This window comes from Octodon degus, unplaced genomic scaffold, assembly GCF_000260255.1.
Source record: "Octodon degus isolate 3935 unplaced genomic scaffold, OctDeg1.0 scaffold00084, whole genome shotgun sequence".
NCBI classification, from domain to species: Eukaryota; Metazoa; Chordata; class Mammalia; order Rodentia; family Octodontidae; genus Octodon; species Octodon degus.
In genome coordinates this window covers 8539303-8561028 of record NW_004524660.1, presented here as the reverse complement: position 1 = coordinate 8561028, position 21726 = coordinate 8539303, and the positions used below count along the sequence as shown (strand labels likewise).

General features: G+C 35.6%; 1 protein-coding gene across 1 annotated transcript in view; it reads right to left on the bottom strand.

Annotated features, from left to right (window-relative positions):
• Positions 1–21726, bottom strand: part of Col11a1 (collagen type XI alpha 1 chain) — a 229240-nt gene that overhangs the window by 135707 nt on the left and 71807 nt on the right. Inside the window, exons 6-15 of the mRNA XM_023721700.1 lie at positions 20271–20399; positions 14979–15095; positions 14291–14383; positions 12254–12508; positions 11606–11672; positions 10173–10213; positions 9163–9225; positions 7121–7195; positions 5505–5588; positions 3208–3264 (exon numbers count right to left, since the gene is read on the bottom strand). Of these exons, the coding sequence (XP_023577468.1) occupies positions 3208–3264; positions 5505–5588; positions 7121–7195; positions 9163–9225; positions 10173–10213; positions 11606–11672; positions 12254–12508; positions 14291–14383; positions 14979–15095; positions 20271–20399 (981 nt within the window). The remainder of the gene's footprint in view (positions 1–3207; positions 3265–5504; positions 5589–7120; positions 7196–9162; positions 9226–10172; positions 10214–11605; positions 11673–12253; positions 12509–14290; positions 14384–14978; positions 15096–20270; positions 20400–21726) is intronic.

Below are 21726 nucleotides of genomic sequence, written 5' to 3'. Positions count from 1 at the left end.
ACACACAAATATATATGTATTTCAAAAAATGCAATAAAAGCTCACACACTAAACAGGAAAAAAGTATTAAATTGCATAATAAAGGTAACGTGAGCTTTAAACTTATGTACTGGGGCAGTCATAATCACTCAACCTTCAATACATTAAAAATGAATACAGCAATTATAGTTAAATTATGCTGAATGTGTATACTGTGTGTTTAAGGAGTCCCTGATATATTTAAATCAATATATATTGTGTTGAATGGAGTGTTGACAAAAGAACAATGATTAAAATTATACTAAGGTAGAAAATGCCAGTTCTCCAGAGCCTCCTGGTGGCTCCAAAGTAAGACTGCTACTGGCATGGCAGAAAGGAAAATTCAGCTGCATGCCTTTTCAGATCTTGAAGATAATGATTTTCAAGCATCGAAAGAAGAATGTTTGCAATTAATTTTCACAAAAGAAAAACTGTGGATCTATATTAAATCAAACTATGAATTACTGTGTGGACACAATTTTAGAAGTCAATTTGGTTTTAATTAATTGATATTATCTTTTGTAAAAACACAGTAAGTCGTCCACAGACTGTAATTATCTGTCAAGGCACTTATTCTAAAAATTTCCATGTAAAAATTGACAGTAGCATAGACAAACGTTTTCACTATTTCTTGTATATTGTACAGTATAGCTATCCATTTGTGCATAAAATTGAATACATTTCTAAAAATCAGGTTTTTTATTGAAAACTGTCCATATTTACGTTAAAGTCTGATGTACATTTTGTTTCCTAAACTTAAATGCATGAATTATTTTTGACTATAGACTCAGTAGATATTTCACTATGAGTCCAAGCTGTGTGGCAAGACCGTATACCAAATAATAGAGTAAATAATAATTAATTAAAAAATAGAATTACTAGACATTTGAAAAGGCTTAGTACTTTGGTACAAAGCATAATAGAACACAGTGAAAAGAAACAACATGTATTCTAAAATTTTCATCTTTGTTATTTAATTTTTAAGTATGCTGAATTTTCCGTGACACACAAGCAGATAAAATGAATACAGCTTTGCTGTGACACTGAGAAGACCCACATGCCGTCTATGTTTCCACTTTGCCAACACAGTTGTAGAAATGGCTGAACCCCACTGACTGGGCAAGAACTGGCGATGTCACAGATACCTACTGGTTCACTCTCCACCGCCTTACCCTCTACTTGCATTTGTCCAGATGGCTAAGTGGTGAAATTTGGTTCGATAATGCTGTGTTAGAGTCCTAAACTATAAATCAGAGTGTAAGACAGAACTTTCAAAAAAAGTGTGCTAATAAAAATAAACTTGGGACTCATCAAAAAAATAATTCAGCAGTTCCCAATTCTAAAACTGCAGCACTAGTGTCCCACGTTCAGGTCCCTAGGAGTTTTTATATTTAATAAAATACGCAGGTAATCTTCCGCACCAATTTTGGGAAACAGTAACATATTTTCCTCAAGTTTATAAATTTGAGTCACTGGAAAATTAATTAATTTCTTACAGTGTTAAGTTGCATAAACTCTTCCATATTCCTTAATGCATTTTGAAAAGCAGAAAAGTAAGATATATGCAAAAGAAATTTGATGACTGGTTCAGAAATTTGTAGAATTTGAATTATTTTGAACATATTATGAAAACATACATTACATATAAGTGCCTCAATGAATGACACTGCAAAATACATAAAGAATTAATAACATTTCAAGATTCAATTGAGGGAAAATATAAATTTATGTTCTTATGTAAAACATGAGGAAACTTAAATCACAATAGGATCAAAAAAGATTCAGTAATTAGAAGGCTGATTCAAATTTTAACAAACGTTTGTAATTACATGTCATTTGAAAACACAGATTAAGATTTTTTACTTTCAGACTAATCTATTCTATAAAAGCTTCACTTCAAGAAAGCATATTGGAACCATATGAGATCATACTAAAGCACAGAAAAAATAATTTTTATAATGAAAACAAATTCTTAAGGTAGATATTTCTCTCATGAGTTCTAAAATCAGTGAGAACACTGGTTCTTTCTTGAAAGAACTTGATCTGAAAAGTATTATTGTGTTGTTTCTGAATAGCTCTACTGCTTTAGTGCACTTCAAAATATCTGAAAATATTTTAGAAAAAAATATTTGAAATAGCTTGCTGCCATGCTTTTAAGGAAAAAGAAACCATATTGTCACTTTCTAAGAGTCTCTAAAACAGAAAATAATTTCTCAGTTATCTAAAGCAACTTATGGGATATCGAGGCCACCTTCAATTTAAATCACTGAGCCTGCTTGCTACTAGGACTTTGTAATAATTTTCAGATTTCTTTCTTTCATTTAATGCATTTAGTACGGGTCCACAGGGTCTCACTATGCAGACCGGACTCATAGTGATCCTCTGTTTTTCAGCCTCCCAACGGCTGGGATTCCAGGCGCGCACCATCAGGCCCAGTCTCAGTCACTGTTTCTGTGTGCCCCGGGGTGGGGCCAGCATGGCAGGCCTGGGGTCGAATCTCAGGCCCTGCTCGCGCCCAAGCAGGCGCTTTAGTCGGCTGTGCTACCTGGCTGGCCCCACAGATTTCTTAAATTAAATGTCTTTCTAAATGAAAATTATACATAATATAAAATGAAATCTAAAGATTTAAGGAAAATTTGCATATTATTACCTGAATCTGAGTCAAATAAACTGCATAGTTTGGGAAATCGATAGTTGTCTACGGGACTGAACTATATTTTTATTTTATATACTTGATGTGAAGAACTTCAACAAAAATCTTTTTACCAAAATGTATTTAAAACTGAACCGAGGGCTGGGGAGATAGCTCGGCAGTCGAAATGCCTGGCCTGGCCAGCACAAAGACCTGAATTCAGTGCCCCGTACTGCCACCCCCGGAGCCCCAGGCACCGTAACCAATCACAGTGGTGCACAACTGTAATCCCAGCATTGGGAAGGCTGAGACAGGAGGATCACTATGAGTCCGAGCTCTAAAGTGAGACTCTGTACCAAATAAATAGATAGATAGATGATAATAAAAAGAAAAAAACTGAATTGAAGATGATTTTATTAAAGGAGCAGTATCAAGCATGCACAGTGATATGTACAATATTTTCATCAACCATAGATACAAATAATACTTGGCAGAATATCTGCTGGGAACTACTAGTAAGATGAAATTGACATATATTATGGCATAAAACAACCTACCACAGGACCTGGTCTTCCAGTCAGGCCTGTTGGGCCAGGTGGGCCTCTCAAAGCAATCTAGAAAATGAAAAACATATCCAGGTCAGGAACACTCTTCTCAAAGAGCACCCTGACATGCAGTGGTCACCGGCGTGCGGCACCGTGCACAGCGCGTGACCCACACAGCACAACAGCCACACACCAGAGGCAGGCCAGGCTCTGAGGCAAGCAAGCTGCTGCCCTGACAGAAAGCCTAAGTGATTAGAAAACATTTTTAACCACATATGGTTATGATTTAATCAATAACAGAACTTAAAACAGCTTTAAAATATATAACACTGGATAATTTTTTATTCTGATATATACTTCACAAGAATGTATTGTTTTTGGCTCTTAAATGTTGAAGACATAATTCTCAATGAAAAAACTCTTAAAAGGTAACAATTTGAGATACTTTAAATAAAATTTTTCTAATAGTATTTTAGGAAAAAACAATAATCTGGCTGCACAAAGCAGAAAATAGACAGAAAACACTATGATAATCTACGTTTCCCACTAAATCTCAAATGTAATACTTCATGATAGTACATTTACATAATCATGAATAGTGGACTGACTGCATGCAGTATTGTTACACTGAATATTAGATGTATGTAATTAGCGTACTCAAAAGCTGTAATGTACGGGATACAACAGTTAAAACTCTGACAGATGCTAAATTAGTATGTTGTGATATTTTTGAATATTAGTGAGTCCAAAAGATTAATGTTTAAGTCTATCCCAAAATATCAAAATAAAACTGTGATGGAAATAAATGCAAAACTATATTAGAATAGTGCACAGAATGAAAACAACAAGATCTCCAAAATTGTACTTCTAACTCACCACTGGATTTTTGACAATATACTTCTTAATCCTTGAGATTAAATATCTGAAAAATTGGAATTATAATGCTTGCTACCAATTTTTCAAGCAGGCTAAGACAAAAAAAATGAGGAATTAATGGGCCTTGAAATAGTCAAGGGCCTTGAAATATTAATATCCAATATTATCATTTAATAATATTACTAAATTCAAAAAATCTTACGTTTTTCAAAATGATACAATTTACAAGCTAAATCATAGGAATCACAGAATATTAAAGTTTTCTAACTTACACCATGCCCTAATAACCAAGTCTTTACATTTTTATGGACTTCAAATATGATCCAACCAGTAATATTTTTTTCAGATTAGTAGATTTAAGTATCATGAATACTGAAAGTCAATTACAGCTTTCACTTATGTTCGCAGATACCTGACACATACGCACACATAAATATTGATCATGGTGAATGACAGAATGAATGTATTTTGGCTAGTAAGCTGATAACCACACCCATACCAACCATTAACACCTTTATTCCTTTCTTAGTTAAAAAGCACTGTGAAAAAAAAAAATGCATGCTTTCTGATTCTTTTCTGGCTCTTTTTTTACTGTTTCATGTAATTTTAATTGCAATAAAGATAGACAAAAGTATAAATGAGGTTATTTTGTCAATCTAATTATTGTTGATTCTTACAACTGACAAGAGATTTTAAACTGAAGGTGTAACAATACTGAATGGATTTTGTTTTTTAATTTTTTTTGTTTTTTTTTTTTTTTTTTTTTGGCAGAACTGGGGATTGAACTCAGGCCCTTGCGCTAGCCAGGGAAGCGCTTATTCCACTGAGCCATCTCCCCAACCCTCTGAATGGATTTTGTAAAACATTTTAGATAAAGATTTTAACTAAAAATAGACTCACAGGTCCTTTTCACACAATAACATTCAAGAATCTTAACTGTCTAAGCTTGGGGAGATAGCTCAGCAGCATAAACACCTGCCTGGCAAGTGCAAGGTCATGAGTTCGATCCCTAGTACCAAAAAAACCCCCTTAACTTTCTATATTATTTAGGGTATTTTTAAATAAGATAATTAAGTGGAACATATTCCGTTCAAACTTTATTCTCTTAATTATATCCAACAGTCAGTAATTGACAAGTTTATCAACACTCAAAAAAAAAAAAAAGTATACAAATGTATGCGGGGTTCTATAAGTGAGAAACTGTCTAAATTATATGTGGTATTACTTCTAGGGTCAGTTACTTAATAGTCACTTAACTATTAGTACTGCAAAATTAAGTATAGTTTTATCACTTGTTCTATCTAGTCTCCATATACAGTTCTCTCTCTCTCTCTCTCTCTCTCTCTCTCTCTCTCTCTCACACACACACACACACACACACGCACACGTGCGCGCGTGCGCACAGGCCAGGGTAAAGCTCGCTTCTCTCTTACCCGCGCCTGCTGCAGTATGGCCTGAGCCTGCGCTTCCTGAGCAGAGACAGTCGGCCCTTTAGAACCATCCCCGCCGTAACGGAACTGGAAGAGACCACATACGGAGGATCAGTACTACCCGCTGTCAAATACATTTCATAAAGTTCCTTAATTACTACATAAGAACTAGTTGTCTAAAATAGTGGCATTTTACAAAATGCCAAATGCCAAAGTAACTCAAAATGAGTCTTACAACCTAGATTTCTTCTTTTAAATTCTCAATTTCTGTTTGTACAAAGAGTAGAAAACTCTTTTCACCTTATAGTCTATATTCGCTAGAATAAATCTCTAGATAAGTCTCTTTTTATCTATGTAAGTGTTACCCATTTTATTTTTTCATTTGTAAAAATTCAAAATATACCAACTTCAGTGGTGGTTATAGACTTTACTTTGTTGGCCGAAAATTTTGAAATCTCCATGAACAGAGAAAATTTCCCTAAGCAGTATTTATTTTGTTTGCCCGTTCTTGAACAATTAGACTGGAAAATCAATCTACTTTATTATTCTACCATACAATTTGAAAGTTTAATTCAAAATGCCATGTGAGCCAACGTTTCAGTTTAAGAAATTATTTCTTAAAATTTTACTACATTGTAACCATAACTTAAGTTTTTTTGTTGCCCTAACACTATGGCAACAGAAATTTTAAAGATACTGTCATGCGTTGTGCCTAGCTGCCCCCCCCGCCCCCCCACAGCCCCCTGCAGCCCTGGGGCGCTTCTGGAGCTTGTGACTGACTGCTGTGGGCATGGGTGCTGCACCCGCCCCGATACTGCAATGTAGACAACGCGAGAGGCCGGCTGCTGCCTGGGCTGAGGCCCCTCCCTTTGTCCCTGCTCTGTGCCGCCGCCATGAACGGCTGCTCTCTGCCCCATGCCGCTCTGTCTTGGAGCCAGCTGAGTGTGGACTGAAACCCCTACTAACTGTGAGCTAAATAAACCTTTCCTTCCTTCATTTTGACTGTCGGGTATCTGTCCCAGTAATGAGAGAAGAGTAACTGAGACAAAGTATCTTACAACAAAGAAAATTATTTTGAGAAATGTATAACGACACTATAGATATCTCTTCTTTAAAGAGGTTTCAGGCTGGGTGTGGTAGCACACACCTGTAATCCCAGCATTGGAGAGGCTGAGGCAGGAGGATCACTGCGAGTTCTAGGCCAACCAGAGCTACACTGTGAGCACAAGGCTGACCTATGCTGCACAGTGAAACACTAACTCAAAGGGAAAAAAAAAAAAACCCTTTTCAACCATAGTCTACATTTTGGCAAATAGTATACTAATATGTTAAACAGCATAGAAAACGTACGTTAATGATACAACCAAGACAAACACACAACTAGTAATACTGATAAAAAACCTTCATGGACAAGTGTGTTATCAAATAATACAAAGCCTTGTGTAGAGACTGAATTTTCCCAGATTTTGTTTCGTAAGTTCCCCTTGATTTCCAAAAGCTGTCTGAATGCATGTGTCTCTACTCATAGAATGGGGCTCTATAAACAGTATTTTCCAGAAACATGATGACAAAATATTAAGTTATCTTTACTTAGAAAAAAAAAAAAAAAAAAAACCTACCGGTAACATTAACATGGTACCAGGTGGACCAGGCAGACCATCAGCCCCTGGCAAACCAGGACGTCCTGGAGGGCCCTAGGAAAGTAAATCAAACAATCAAAATAAGTGAGTAACACAATTTAGTGGAAGTGCAGTAACTCAGACTAAGACTTTGCTATTGCTCTCTCTGAGTGGCGAACCCCTTTTTGGTAAGTATCACCTAGAATGGGTTGCATTTCTGTGCACTAGTTTTGGGGCATCTTAATAATGCCTGGTTAAGCTGTGCCAGTGAAGGTGTGCATTCTACTCAGTTGAACTGCAGCTACCAGCTGCAGTCAATACAGAGTTCCTGTGTGCTCAGGGCTGAGGCAGCGCGAGGAAAGCGAGTCACGTTTGCTTCATACAAGGAAACACAGGGCTTGAATAACGAGAAGAGATCCGTTTACAATTTTAAGTTGATGAATTTAATATTGGTTGATACATTCTCTATTAGAGACTTAAAGAACTTAATTATTAAACAGATGATACTTTATAATGTATTAACAGAGATGATTACTAAGCTCAACATGTGGAATTAAACATGATAAATTTAGTCATAATCACTAATTTGGGGGCCAGGGAGATAGCTCAGTAGAATAAGTGCTTGCCTGACAAGCGCAAGGCCCTGAATTCAATCCCCAGTACAGGAAAAAAAAAAAAAAAAAAAAATCACTAATTTGGTCTGAATTCTGATTGACATAAGATGACCATTTGTATATGTCCACCTATGTGCGCACATTTATAATTTAGGTAGACAGAACTACATAACAATAAATATGGTACTGTGATCAACAAATTACACAACCCAAGAACCTTTAGAAAGATTAGAATTTTAAAATAAAAAGAATATTTACTAAAATGACAGATAAAAATATGAGTATATTCATCACACTAGATATAAAAGATTCAGCAGCCAGGCATGGTGGAAAATGCCTGCAGGCCCAGCACACAGAAGGCTGATGCAGGAGGATAACCATAAGTTTGAGGCCAGCCCAAGCTACACAGTGAACTAAGGCCAGCTTGAACTACACAGGGAGACTGTCTCAAAACCAAAACCAAAAAAGACTGAGCAAACTACGTAAGAAAATGAGTAACTGCCTAATATGCCCCTTAAGTCCTCCAAACTTTAAAAGCCCTCAGAACTGCTGTAATATTTTTATATCTTCACAATTTAAATCTAAAATAAAATATTTTGCCTTATTTAAATTTCAAAATATAAAAAGTGGAATTAAATTTCTGAATCACTTTTTATGACACTTGAATCAATACATACTTCATTACAACATTATATTCTCAGTAAATAGTGTATTTTACCCTTTCACTAAACAATCTTCTTCATAAAAAAATCACAGTATAAACTATATTGTTTTATGCATATAATTATAATTACATAAGGCATCTAAAGTATGGCATAACTATTTATTAAATTGACCTTTTTCTTCTCTGTACAGATTTATTTTATGGCGATAGGTAAAATAAAATTTCTTAACAAAATAATAGGAGAACACAACAGTTAATACATTACATGTTGTGAACTTTAAAGTAGTTGCTCAGGATACAAGACATGGGCATAAAAATTTTTCCAGTAGAAATTAACACAAACCTTCCTCTTCAATGAATTATGAGACAATAAAAACATAACTCACTTGCCTTTTTTTTTCCTTTTCCCTCCTATTTTTAAAAGGGGAAAATATTCATTTTTGTCTATATAAGTACAAGAAAAAATGGACACTTTACAAAGAAAGTTTCTACAGGCTTAACATATGACCTATTGCAGCATACAACCAGACTTTGGTCTTGTCAGTAGAATGCGGGGTCATTAATCATTCTAACAGTGTTCAGCTAAGTACCTATGGGAATGTCTAGAAAATATACCTGTAAAAGGTAGATGTTGCATACACTCAATTCACAGACTTGCACCCCAGTCTCACCCAGTAAATGATGACAGGTTCAAATTGTAAAATGCATTTGAATTATTTTAACCTGTGTTACATGCTTTCATAACACTATGACACTTCACTTACCCTATCACCAGGGTCACCAGGGGGTCCAGAGGGGCCCTGTAAACCTGGAGGACCCATAAGACCCTACAGAGAAAGAAATGATGTGAATCAAAACTTTAATTTCATTAGTGTTTGGACAATTTAGTGCCATCCTTCTAAAATCAAAGAACAACTCATGTGTATTTCATAAATGCACGCTTATCTCTGAACAACTGCACTACGCAGCTTCCTATGAAAGCACAACACGTAGGAAGGACTTTACAGGTAGTGAAACTGCTCCTCTGTGCGGCTGCTCCGCTTGTGGCTGGAGGCCAGCGTGCCGGAGAAAAGCAAAGGAGAGCATGCCAGTGCCAAGTCCCGAGGCGGAGGCCGGGCCCCAGCTCTCCCCACAGAACGGCACACTAAGGGGAGACTCCAGAATGTGATGGTAGGAAACTTGAAAACAGAAGTTACTTCACTTGAAAGCACTTTTAATATTCTCTTTTATAAGTATTTGAAAGTATCATATAATTATTTTCAAATGATAAGAATTTAGTGAATTCCACAAAAATAGAAGGTTCTTTACAAGATCTAATCATTTCAAAAAACTGAAAAGCATAGCACACTGAAGGGCATCAGCTCTATTGGGAAGAACAATAAAATCTGATCGTCTGATAACTACTCCGCATTCCAGTACAGATAGGAATGCCAAGGTCCCCCGCATATGCCCCTGTGCCCCGAGGTACACTTCTACCCCCAGGAAAGAAGACTGCCTCTTGGAATCCTTGGACAATTTTTAGGTAGAAAAATAAATATTGGTCATAAGGTGCAGACATATTTAACCAAAACAATATTCAAAGTTTAACCCAACCGTTCAACAAAATATTTGAATAGCTGTATCAGAAGCAATTCAAGTCCACCAGCTCCTCTGAACAAATATTTACATTTAAAATTCACATTAAATATCTCAAATGTATGAATCAAACCAAACAAAAATCTTAGTTTCAATAACTTAAGACTCTAAATCAAAATGATATTAATCATTTACATACTGCAGGTCCTGCTGGCCCTGGTGGTCCTTCAACAAGCATCCCTATAACGAAAATGAAAAAAAAAAAACCTTTAGTAGTATGTAACTTTTAACCTGCGCAATGAGAAACTATAGGAGAGCACTATATCACTTCATTTTAAAATATAAGTTTTTAATTTTTATTATGTAAAACCAATCAAAAACATTTTGATAGGAAAGAAAAAAATTAAAATTGATTTAAAAAAGTTCCTGACCTCAGAGGATCTAGCAACTAACTGAGGATAAGGCAAATGACCAGGTACCACAACAGCGAAGCTTTCTACAGAAAGGTACGCAGGGGACATGCGCCCAGGTTTTTCCTGGCATTCACAGCAATGCCCCACAGGATGCAGGGCCTTGCAGACACAATCCACGTGAATGAGGGGACACAAGAAGTGACACCTAAGCACTTGAATTCATGAAAAAGAGGGAGAAGTCCAGACAAAAGTAATAAGGAAAAAATCTGAGATAAGCCACGTAATGTATGAGAACAGTTCAGATGAGAATTCAGCTCCAGAAATGTGTTTGATTCAGCTACAGGTTTTGACAGCTGAGCACTGCGATGCCACTTACAGATATATCAGTATATTTTTATAACGAGGCCAAATTCATTCTAAAAAAACATTTTTCTAGAAATCTTCCATGTCTCTGTGAACTGGTTTCACAGACTTGGCAGTATTAGAGCAACAGGGCGGTAAGAGCCGTGAAGTTGTGTCTTCCAAATCGGTTTTTCTTCATTTTTAATGTGCATGCCCGTAAGTTTCTGGAGGGGTTGTCACAGCTCTCAGAGAGTTCAGCATACCGCATCTAGCCTCACTGTGCTAGTTTTCCCAAACTGCTGCTTAAGGGGAACAACGACAAACTTTCTTTCTAGTAAAGTGTTTCTTACCAAAACCACATGTAATAATATTATAAAAATTTAAATCATCTTCAGAGCTTTATTTGAACACAGAAGAAAATAAAGTATTTTAGAAAAATATTCATATTACTGAGTAATACAGTTTGGAAAATAAACAAGTATTATGTAATTTAATATATTTTCAATAATGGCATTATAGACATAAAAAGAGAAAGTCCTAAACTTAAAAGTTAGAAGATCTAATGTTTTGTCTCCAACACCAAATATTGGAAACCATAAAAAATTATTTATACCCATTAGATCTCAATTCCATAATAAGAGAATTAGACTAGACAAATTTCAACATATCTGAATTCCCAAAGTCTTTATAATTTTTGGTTCTCTGACACGTCAGTTGCCAGGAAGGACATTACTGATTTAGCCACCTGTAGTAAGTTATAAACAGTAGGACACCAGGATTCTTTAGGCTAACATACAACGTACAAAAAATTTAAGGTGATGGTGGTTTATAGTACAAATTAAATGCACCAAATGTTAAAATGTACTTAGAGCAGTACACACAGGTTCGACCACAGCTGGCTCTCCTTTCTGTCCTTTTTCTCCGTACACACCATGGCCATTTATCTGTTAATTGAAAAAAGTAAAAACAGTCAAAATGCCTTCAAAGTAAGTAAAAACATGTGACTTTTTGTTGTAAAAGGAATTTAATGATTTATATGAATTTAAAATAAACTATTAAATTATATGCTTTTAAAAATAGAACCTTATTTAGGGTGCAGCAGTGCAAATGAACATCCATACTGAATCTGTGAGTTCCACATTACTGCTTTGAAACATGCTATAAAAAGCACAACTGTGGCCTCAGTTACTATTGCAAGACATTAATATATCAAATTAAATTTAGTAACAGTCTAGATTTAAAAATCAGACTTAAAGTCAGAATTTAACTATTTTAATCTTATCAAAGATAACGACTTTCAATTCTATTCAGAACATACTTTCAGATGAAGACTCCAGGAGGCTGGCCTGAGATTGAATGGCTGAGCTCCCCTCAGGCAGAACCTATCGAGGTGACTAGGAGTGGTAAACACTTAGAACTGATGCAAGAATTCGACCTGTACTTTAAACCGGAAAAGATGTCCGTGTGATTATGAACACACCCTAAAGCGACACACACAATGACACAGAGTGTAACGCTGACTTACGCTTGTTTCTGTGAAATCAGTTTCTGCAGGCACACCTGGACCAAACTCTTCATTAGGGGAGGTGGTTGGCTTATCTTCATATTCTTTATAGTCATAAAAATCATATTCGCCTAAATCTCCATCTACCAGAAGATCAGAGTCCCTGCCGTCTATTTCTTTATTTTCATATAGAATATCCTCGGAATTTTTCCTCTGGGGATCATAATCCTCGCCTGTCAGATATTCTTCAGTAAAAACGTCTTCAACTGGATTTGGCTATTAAGGTAAGTTGCAGAGAATTGGAGAACATAAAGTTTACTTGTTAGTAAAGCAAGGTAAGGATTTGTAATTACAGCTTGGTAGCCTGAATGAAAAGAGATTTTATTACTACTTAAGCAAGACTGAAGGCCTGCAGTGTTGTCTTTAGTAACTATCATTGAAAGAAATACATTTGTACATTCATGTGTACAAAGCTATATTGCTTTCAAACCATTTTTCCCAATAAACTGCAAATACTCACGTGGTGTCAGCATGTGTATTTGCTTCCAGTAAAAACCTTGCTAGTCAATTTGATATTCATTTTAAATTTGAAAAATAAAATAGATGTAAAGAATTTTTTGATCTCACAAAACATTATTAAATTCAATTACAAGGATAGTCATGTAAATTCGATAGTCAATTCATAAGTAAAATATTAATGTCCAAAAATTAACACATCTTTGCAAGAATTATATACAATATTTTCTTTTTTATGAGCAGAACATATTTATTGGGGGCAAGAAAGCTCCTGTCCAAGAGACGGACAGGAGGGGTGCCCAGGCAGGTCGTGCCCAGGAAGTATATACAATATGTATACTTAGAAAAGTCATTATATTAGGTTGCTGAAAAGTAAATAAAACATCAATTATAGGCCTCAAAATTTAAGATAGTAGTATTACTTTATAATAAAAATTAGAGTAAATATTAAAAATAAAATTTACACCAATGCTGCTGTTTTAGAGACACAGGATGAAAATATGTAGGTAAGTGATTAAATTAGCAATTGCCATTAAAATAAAATATTTCATCATTATGATACCTTTTTACTTTTAGATAAGGAGTCTATGCTTGCTACAGAGTTTGAATATTATCACAGAACAGATTATTAAATATTTGTGTCCCTAAGCTAAATAGCTACATGAATTTGTGTAGATAAACATCTTAAGCCAAGATCTCTTTTGAAAAATTATTGAGAATATATGAAACAATATTGACAGCCTAAATGTTCAATACTTTAAATTACATGTCTGCGGGTAAAGCACTAATGGTTTTACTTGTTAGACTGAGACACACCTTATATAAATGTTAAATAACTAACTTACATGTTTTTTATATTTTGAAGAGTACTAAGGATTCTATGCCAGATATATAACATAGTTAAAAGATGAACTGCATATTGTTTTTTCTTTTTATAATCAAAATACTTATACAATATAAAATTCTACAGAACTGACTTGAACCTCTCTGAACTTCAATATTTTCATAAAACATATTGGAATGGTTAAGATATATTATTTTAACCATAAATAATATTATATTTTAACAAGTTCAAAAATAAATACCTAATAAAATCTACCTAAGACTTATTTCTGGATATACATACTGCTATTAAAATGCATGATTATTGGTCAAATGAAATAAAACACTAATTGTATCAGTTGCTGATGCAATTTTTATTTCAGAGGATTCTTCTCATAGAAGAATCATGTTGTGAATCCCCTTTGTCACAACATGTTGAAAGCTTGCTAATTTTCAGAAGCAATCAAAAAAAATAGCAAATTCAGTGTGACTAATTTAGCAACTACATAAAGCAGAGACTCAAGGAAAACCTGATTGACTTCGACGTCAATGTTTTAATGTTTTAGTAAGAGTGAGCCAATACTATCGTCTAACCTTAATAAGAGAACAAAACCTTCAAATATGTCAAAGCTTACGAGCTCTTCCAGAATGCATTACACCAAGACGTATTACATCTCTCCAAGAGTTGGGACTGTGATTAACGCTGCTTCTGGGTGTTACCTCATTTGATCCAGATACCCTCTGGGGAGCTTCTGTCTGGTAACTTTCCATTGTTCCATAGTTATATTCTTGAAAATCATCCACAATATTTGCCTGAAAAATTCAAAAGAAAAATAATTAGCAAATAAGTAAAATAACCCTGAATATGTGAGCAAATGAAGACTGAATTGGGTTCTAGGATTAGCCAAATGCTGTTGTTTAGTGGGCTTAACGCTACGACTCGTCATCAGAGATCTTCCAGCTTATCTAGGACAGATCTTGATTGCTTTTCTTTGCTACCTTTACCCCTAGTTTGGCTTTTGCTGCTGCTTGATTACTTTTCTTCTTCTTGGATGCAAACTTTTCAGATATGGGGAGTATAAACTTTTTGGACTGTTCCTTTGAGTTAGTGGCCACTGTCTTCCTCTTCTTTTTGTAACTGGATTTCTTTTTCTGTAAAATGTGATGAAAGATGGAATGGAAAACAAATAAAGTGAGAGAAGAAATAAAAAGCAGAGACAACAGGAAAGCTACACAAAAGCAAACGGGGCAGCTTTCCTTCAGGACAGCTGCTGTCAAATGGAAGTGAGTTATTATTTCACAGACAATACATGAGCGGAAGGTCCGCAGCGGTGTGAGGAGCAGCCAAGGAGAGGAGCTGCAGGGCGCGCAGGGCAGAAGGCCACACACAGACGCTGCTTGTCTTTACCTCTGTCGGTGCTACTGTCTCCTCAGCTACAGTGGGTCTGTCTGTTACACTCCCAGTCTCCTTGTATTCTGTTTCCCCATACTCATAGTCATATTCGATTATATCCTCAGGTGCATACTACATCGCAAGGAGAAAATATCAGGCAATTCTGTTAGTGGCAAATACTACTACTCACAGAGCGGGAATCGTCTTAACTCTTATTTAGCGCAAATGTTAAGCGTCAAGAGAACGAGTATTATTTTGTACTGCGTAAAGATTATACTCTCTTATTCAGAGTATAATAACATGGGAAGGACAAAGCAGGATTTCTAAAAGCAGAACACTGGTTGGGGTTGTGGGAAAATTAAGTTTTGAATAATCAAACTTTTAATTACTGAACATTAATTCAAACAGTATTTCTGTTCTTAGACACAAAGTTCATGTTAATCTTAATTCATAAAATTGCTATATAATATATAGCTGATATATATGTGTATATATATATACACACATATATCTTTTTTACCTTTTTTTTTTTTTTTTTGTGGTACCGGGGATTGAACTAAGGACCCTGCACTTGCTAGACAAGCGCTTATTCTACTGAGCTATCTTCCCAGCCCCTTTATTTATGTATTTGGTACAGGGTCTCACTATACATACACAGCTCAGACTTGTAGTGACCCTCTTGTCTCAGCCTCCCCAGCTCTGGGATTACAGGTGTGTATCATCACACCCGGCTTAGGGGCCAGCACAGTATGCCTACAATTCTGGACTGGCACGGCATGGGGTACTGGGGATCAAACTCGGGCTTTTTGCTTTCCTGGCAGGTGCTTAGACCACTGAGCTATCTCCCCAGCTTCACAAATTTCTACTAAAAGAATTCTACAATGCTTTGAATATGTGTCTTTTATTAAGCAACATGTTTAAAAATAAAACCAAGAAGAGTAGTTCTGAAGAGCACAAAGACTTTTACATCTACCGCAAGATGGACTGGGAAAGGAGGAAAATGGAATACAAGAAACATGAAGTGAGTCTGTATTACATTCAGAAGACTAACCAAAGTAAAAACAAGAGCTAAACTGCATTTGGAAACCTCCATCTTCCTATAGAATTGTGTAACATGAACACAAAATAATTGTAAAGTATTTAAAACATCTTCAAAACCAATACTGTATTTCAATATTTGATATTACTTTTGACTCTATTGAAAATACATCACTTAAGTATCTTAAGCTACTTAAACACTGAATTCACAATGGAAAACAGTATTTTATCCTAGATTCTCCTGTATTACATAATTCAACTGGAGTCTGGGGAGAAAGCTCACTGGCATAAGTGAATGCCTAGCAAGCACGAGGTCCCAAGATCAATTAATACCCAGTACCAGAAAAAAAAAAAAAAAATTCAATTGTGTGTAAAATTTTCTTTATAATGGGAGATGAGAGACAGACATAAGCATAAATGATAAAGCAATTAATTCTCCTCCAAAGTTAAATTCCTTAATGAAAATTTTAATGAAGACTATAGTCTAAAACATATTCATCAGCCGTTTAATCAAAATAATAACTATAAATACACAAGTTATATATAGCATAAAAATGAGTACATTCAATAAGCTAAAGCTGTATAGAATTTTAGCTTACTGAACATATATATATACACTTAGCACATATATGATAAAAGCAAATATATGTGTGTATATATAGTATATGGATATATACATACATGTATAGTATGTATATGTGGTATGGATATATATACACATATATAGCATGTATATATGGTACATATCATATATATGACAGAAGCAAACTATATATAATTTCCAAAATACTGTATTTGGGCCTCCTTGGCATTTCAACTAATCCTCTCTAATCTGCCAGCAAAAATCCTACTGACTACAAATCTTTTAATTTGTGATCACAATTTGATTCTATTATGAACTATAATGCACATACATGCAATGTCAGTTAGACCTTTCAATTAGAAATGTCCGAAATGTCCGCACGCTGCTTTGTAGAGCTGACCTGTAGTGAAATATCCTCACCCAAAAGTTCCCTTACATGTTAGGCTGCATGTACACAGGTATGTCTTCAAGTGTTCTTAGGACAGTCAAAACGCAATATGACACAATTAATACATAGATCCATAATTTCAACCTCCTATTGATGGCTTCAAACTTGATGCATCTAACGTGGAAGCACTCAAAAATGATTTTCTTATTAGAACTTATGTAGAATTTTGTAAAATTGAAAAATTAATGTAGATAACATTTTAAATAGTTTTGCTTCTTTTTGCCCACTTGCAAGATAAAATGCCTATTTCTGGAAATGTAATGTAAGCATTATTAATAACAACATATAATTACCAAAAAGTATAAAAGGTAATAATTTTGGAAGTCAATTTTATTTATGCTTGTTTTGGGGTTTTGAGAAAGGTTTCTGCTACATAGCTCAGTTTGGTTTTTTGCTGCATAGTTTAGGCTGGCCTTGAAATCCGAGCAATCCTTCTGTCTTAGCGTCCCAACAGCTGGTATTAAAGCATCACCATGCAAGCCCAAGTCAGTTGTTTTTAATTATTTTATAAAAGATAGTTCTGTTTTGGTTTCATCTTATTTTTTAATCTTTCATTGGAAAGAATATCGGTATTTTATTATTATGTATATATTATATATTGTATTATGTATATTATTATGTATATATTGCCTTTTACATAATATGTATGATATATTAAGAAGCAATTATATGTAAATCTGCTTTCTTATAAAATAGAAAGATGATTTAGCCTGGCAAAAATTTTCCAACGGGCTGGCGTGATAGCTCAGCAGACTAAGCACCTACTTTGGCAAGCCAAGGGACGAGGGTTCAATCCCCAGTCCCACATGCCATGTCAGCCCTGTCTGGGCGTGGTGGCGCATGCCTGTAATCCTGGTGCTGGGGAGGTTGAAAACAGGAGAATCACTGTGAGTGTAAGCTGCACAGTAAGACCCTATACCAAATACATGAAAAAAAAAACAAAGAATTTTCCAACACCATGATAATTTTAATAGTCATACTGCTATTTATATGACAATTTGGCCATGTAAATATACTTAAAACCTAGTAAGTTATCACCACATTCATATCTGCCCATACTGCGTGTCTCTCACCCTGGGATGACAACGCGATGCTTTGCTTAAGCACGCAGCAATCTGGAATGTAAGAAATGATTAGAGACCAGGGGTCTAGCGCAGGAGACAGCACCCGCAAGACAGGCACACGACGCTGAGTTCAACTGCGAGTACCAAGAAAAGGAAAGATTAGAATATGTGCTGTAGGGTACAAACTGAACAAAATCACCAGTCAGTGAAACCATGCTACACTTTTCACTAAACAGATGGACACGCTAATTCAAATTAGAGTAACAAACAGGCAGTGACATGCATTGAGAAAAGCGAAATAAAAGTGCCTCACGCATAATTGGTTTCCAATTGCACTTTATGTTTTTAGCCCTCTGTCAAGCAACACTGTATTATAACTTTGTTTACACTGACTATCTGAAGATCACTTATGAAATGCATTATTTGGGATATAAAGAGATAATAATGCCTACAGCTCAAAATTAGCATTGTTCACTAATTTCGCTATTTTTTAATACAAGTTTGAAATGTTTGTGTTGTTATTGAAGTATCAGTCTAATTAGAGAAAACAGGAAATTGTATTTTTCAAATTAATTAATAAAAATTATTATGTGATACATTGTAGAAACCAGGAGCAAGTCCTCTGCTACTGCATCACACACCGAGTGTTCTTACAGTTGCTATTCCAGCGGTGTGTTATTCTTCCCATCAAATGCTTCTCGCAGGCCGGGGAGATGGCTCAGTAGCATAAGCGCTTCCCGGGCAAGCGCAAGGGCCTGAGTTCAATCCCTGGTTCCACAAAAAAAAAATGCTTCTGGCTAAAGCAAGTTTGACATCTCAACAGCATGTTAAATATGCTTTGAACAAGTAAAGCAGAAAAATATAAGTTTACTGGTAAATGAGTTTAAGAAGATGAGTAAAAATTTCTCTAATTTAAAATAATTCATCTTACCCAACACGATAACAAAATTTGAGAACAGAATCCCTAAAAGTGATATATTGAAAATGCAAACTTTTCTTCTTCCAAGCGTCAAAGCATATCTGTTGATAAAAAATAAGCTTAGTGGTTCTAATAGTAAGATGCTACTTATTTAAAATGTCAAATATTTATATGCTACATAAATTTATCTTACATATTATACATTATAGAACTATCATAAAATATTCATTAAACTATTATTAAATCAAGTATTAAAATACTATAAATATTAAATGATCAAGTAACCTGTCAAATATAAAAATCTTAGCTGGAAAGATACTTCATCTATCACACCAGAATTCACAGAAAACATATTTAGTGAACTGTGAGCAAATAAAAAAGAATGAGATGCTTGAGAATTACGAAACAGGCAAACAAAACTCTGAAGTAACTTTTCTTTGGTCCTTCATATGTGCTTTCCTGTTGGCTTCTTAAGAATTGATCCTGTTTTAAGAAACACACTAACATTAAGCCATGGAAAGACCTCAACAGAGTTCCTATCACTCCTTACAACACAGTGCCAAAATGTATTTCAAGCATTTACCATGGGAAAGCAAACCTAAAGTCACACGAGGAATGAAGTATCACAAGTAAGAGCTGCACCCATTCGAAGGAGTCGGACCTAGCAGGCAGCACCTAGAGCTGCTACTGAAAGGGAAGAAAAAGGGTGGTGACCTGCGTTAAAGAGTTTTTTTGTTCTCGATCTTTTACCCCATCTGAAATACAAAACTCAGTCTTGAGGGAAAAAAAATTAAAATATAGTCATGCTAAAGTCCAACTAAAGCATAAATCCCTTCCTATTCGTCTGCGTATTTTTTTAAATTCCCTATTAGAAATAGGGAAAAAATCACTCTAATTACTCAACAGAACCTGAAACTTTACAACAGCTCTACCTCATTCCTCCTGGCACGGACGAGCAAGCACGTGAGGACGACCCCCTCCACGCTCGGTCTTCAGGTCCTCTTAGTTACCCGCAGGGGAAGGGCTGAGGGGTGCTGCCCAAGAGCCCCCTCCCCAAGCCGCCCCAGGGCACGGGACACCAGGGCGGTGTCTCTATTTGTGATAAAGTTAACCAACCAGTGCTAAACAAACAAAAAGGACGCATACCAAGTGGCTTTGAAATGCTTCCTCTTGGACATAAAGACCAGGAAATAACAGGTATGGCTAACCCAGGTTGAGTTCCACCGCGAAAGGCCCCGCCGCGCGCCGCGCTCACCTCGTCGGGCTGCGGTTCCTGCGCCTGTGCGGCCGCGGGTGACGAGGAGTCACAGTCTGGGCTATAGTGCTCACAGTAATCATACGCCGCCTTCGGGTCCCCGGAGATCAGGAGCTGCTGGATGTCCCCCTGCAGGAGCGCGGGCAGCAGACAGTCAGCACCTTCGGCTACGCAGACTACAAGGTTAGCTCAAGACCGACTGTAGCTTATTTTTAAATCGCTAAAGGAGAAAATCATTTATGTGTATATGTGTGTGCATATATATATATATATATATATGTAAGTATAATGTATTGTCAATTAAATTCAATCAGCCACACAGTCATGCTTTATTTATAACAACACTGATATCCATCTTGACTGCTTCCATCTACTTCCTCCCAAACTTAACTCTTTTTATGAGTTCAAGAACTCAATTCAGCGTATTAATCAATGATACTTCCTCCTCTTGTTTCATCAGATCATGCATTTGCTAACTAAATTCTTTGGGTTTCCCTCTCACTAATTTATAATTCCACACAGCACCACATATCACTTTCTCTTAATTCAATGAGAAGAAAGATTTGTACTAATATTGTTTGGACAGTATATCATGTCTGCATCTTGTACTATGAATGACCGTTATGAAGACACCAATATGCAATGCATAAATTATTGTAACTGTCCTCCTAACCTGCTTTGAGACTGTCTCATTGCTATTTATTTCTCAATAAAATTAATAAAAAAATAAAGTGAACAAAATTATATAAAGGACAACAAATGATGGTTACAGTGCAGGTTTAGAGTAGTGACAAAGCTAATAGAATTTTGGCAACTGGTAGCTGGAGGAGAATGAAGGTACTTCTGGTGCTGCAGAGGAAGAATTTCATCTGGTGTGTACCTTTGGACATATTTACCACAAAACCTAAAATATCTGGGTCAGTCCTGAAGTAGAATGTGCCTCTAGTGAGTCTCTACTGAATCCTAATGCAAAAGAATTATGCTTGATAAATGCCATTATAAAACAGTTAAATCTGGAAATATGCATGCTCAGTGAAGGACTGCATGCAAATGAGTTTCAAAAAAATATCGTATGTACACATTTGCTTTACGAATCATTTACATTGAGAACAAGGAAATCTGAGTTCATTAATAGTATAATGAAGTTTGAATTTTATATGGATTTTGGAAATTCTACCTAGAAGCTTTGCAAATGAATGTGTTAGCTCTGTGTTTTCTTTTAAAAACTAAAAGGAAAAGAAAACAACTTAAAACACAATAGGATACAACTCTTGTTACATAGCTGTGGCCTGAGGGACAGTGCCTTTTATAGTATATGTCTTTGAGGGGGCTCAAGGCTTTATTTATAAGTTAGCTCATTAATTCTCAGAGAATATAAATTTTTACGGGTGAGATAGTATCGCCTTTACCAGTCCTGAGCTGAAGGCATAAGAATCATATCTAACTCGTCTAAGGT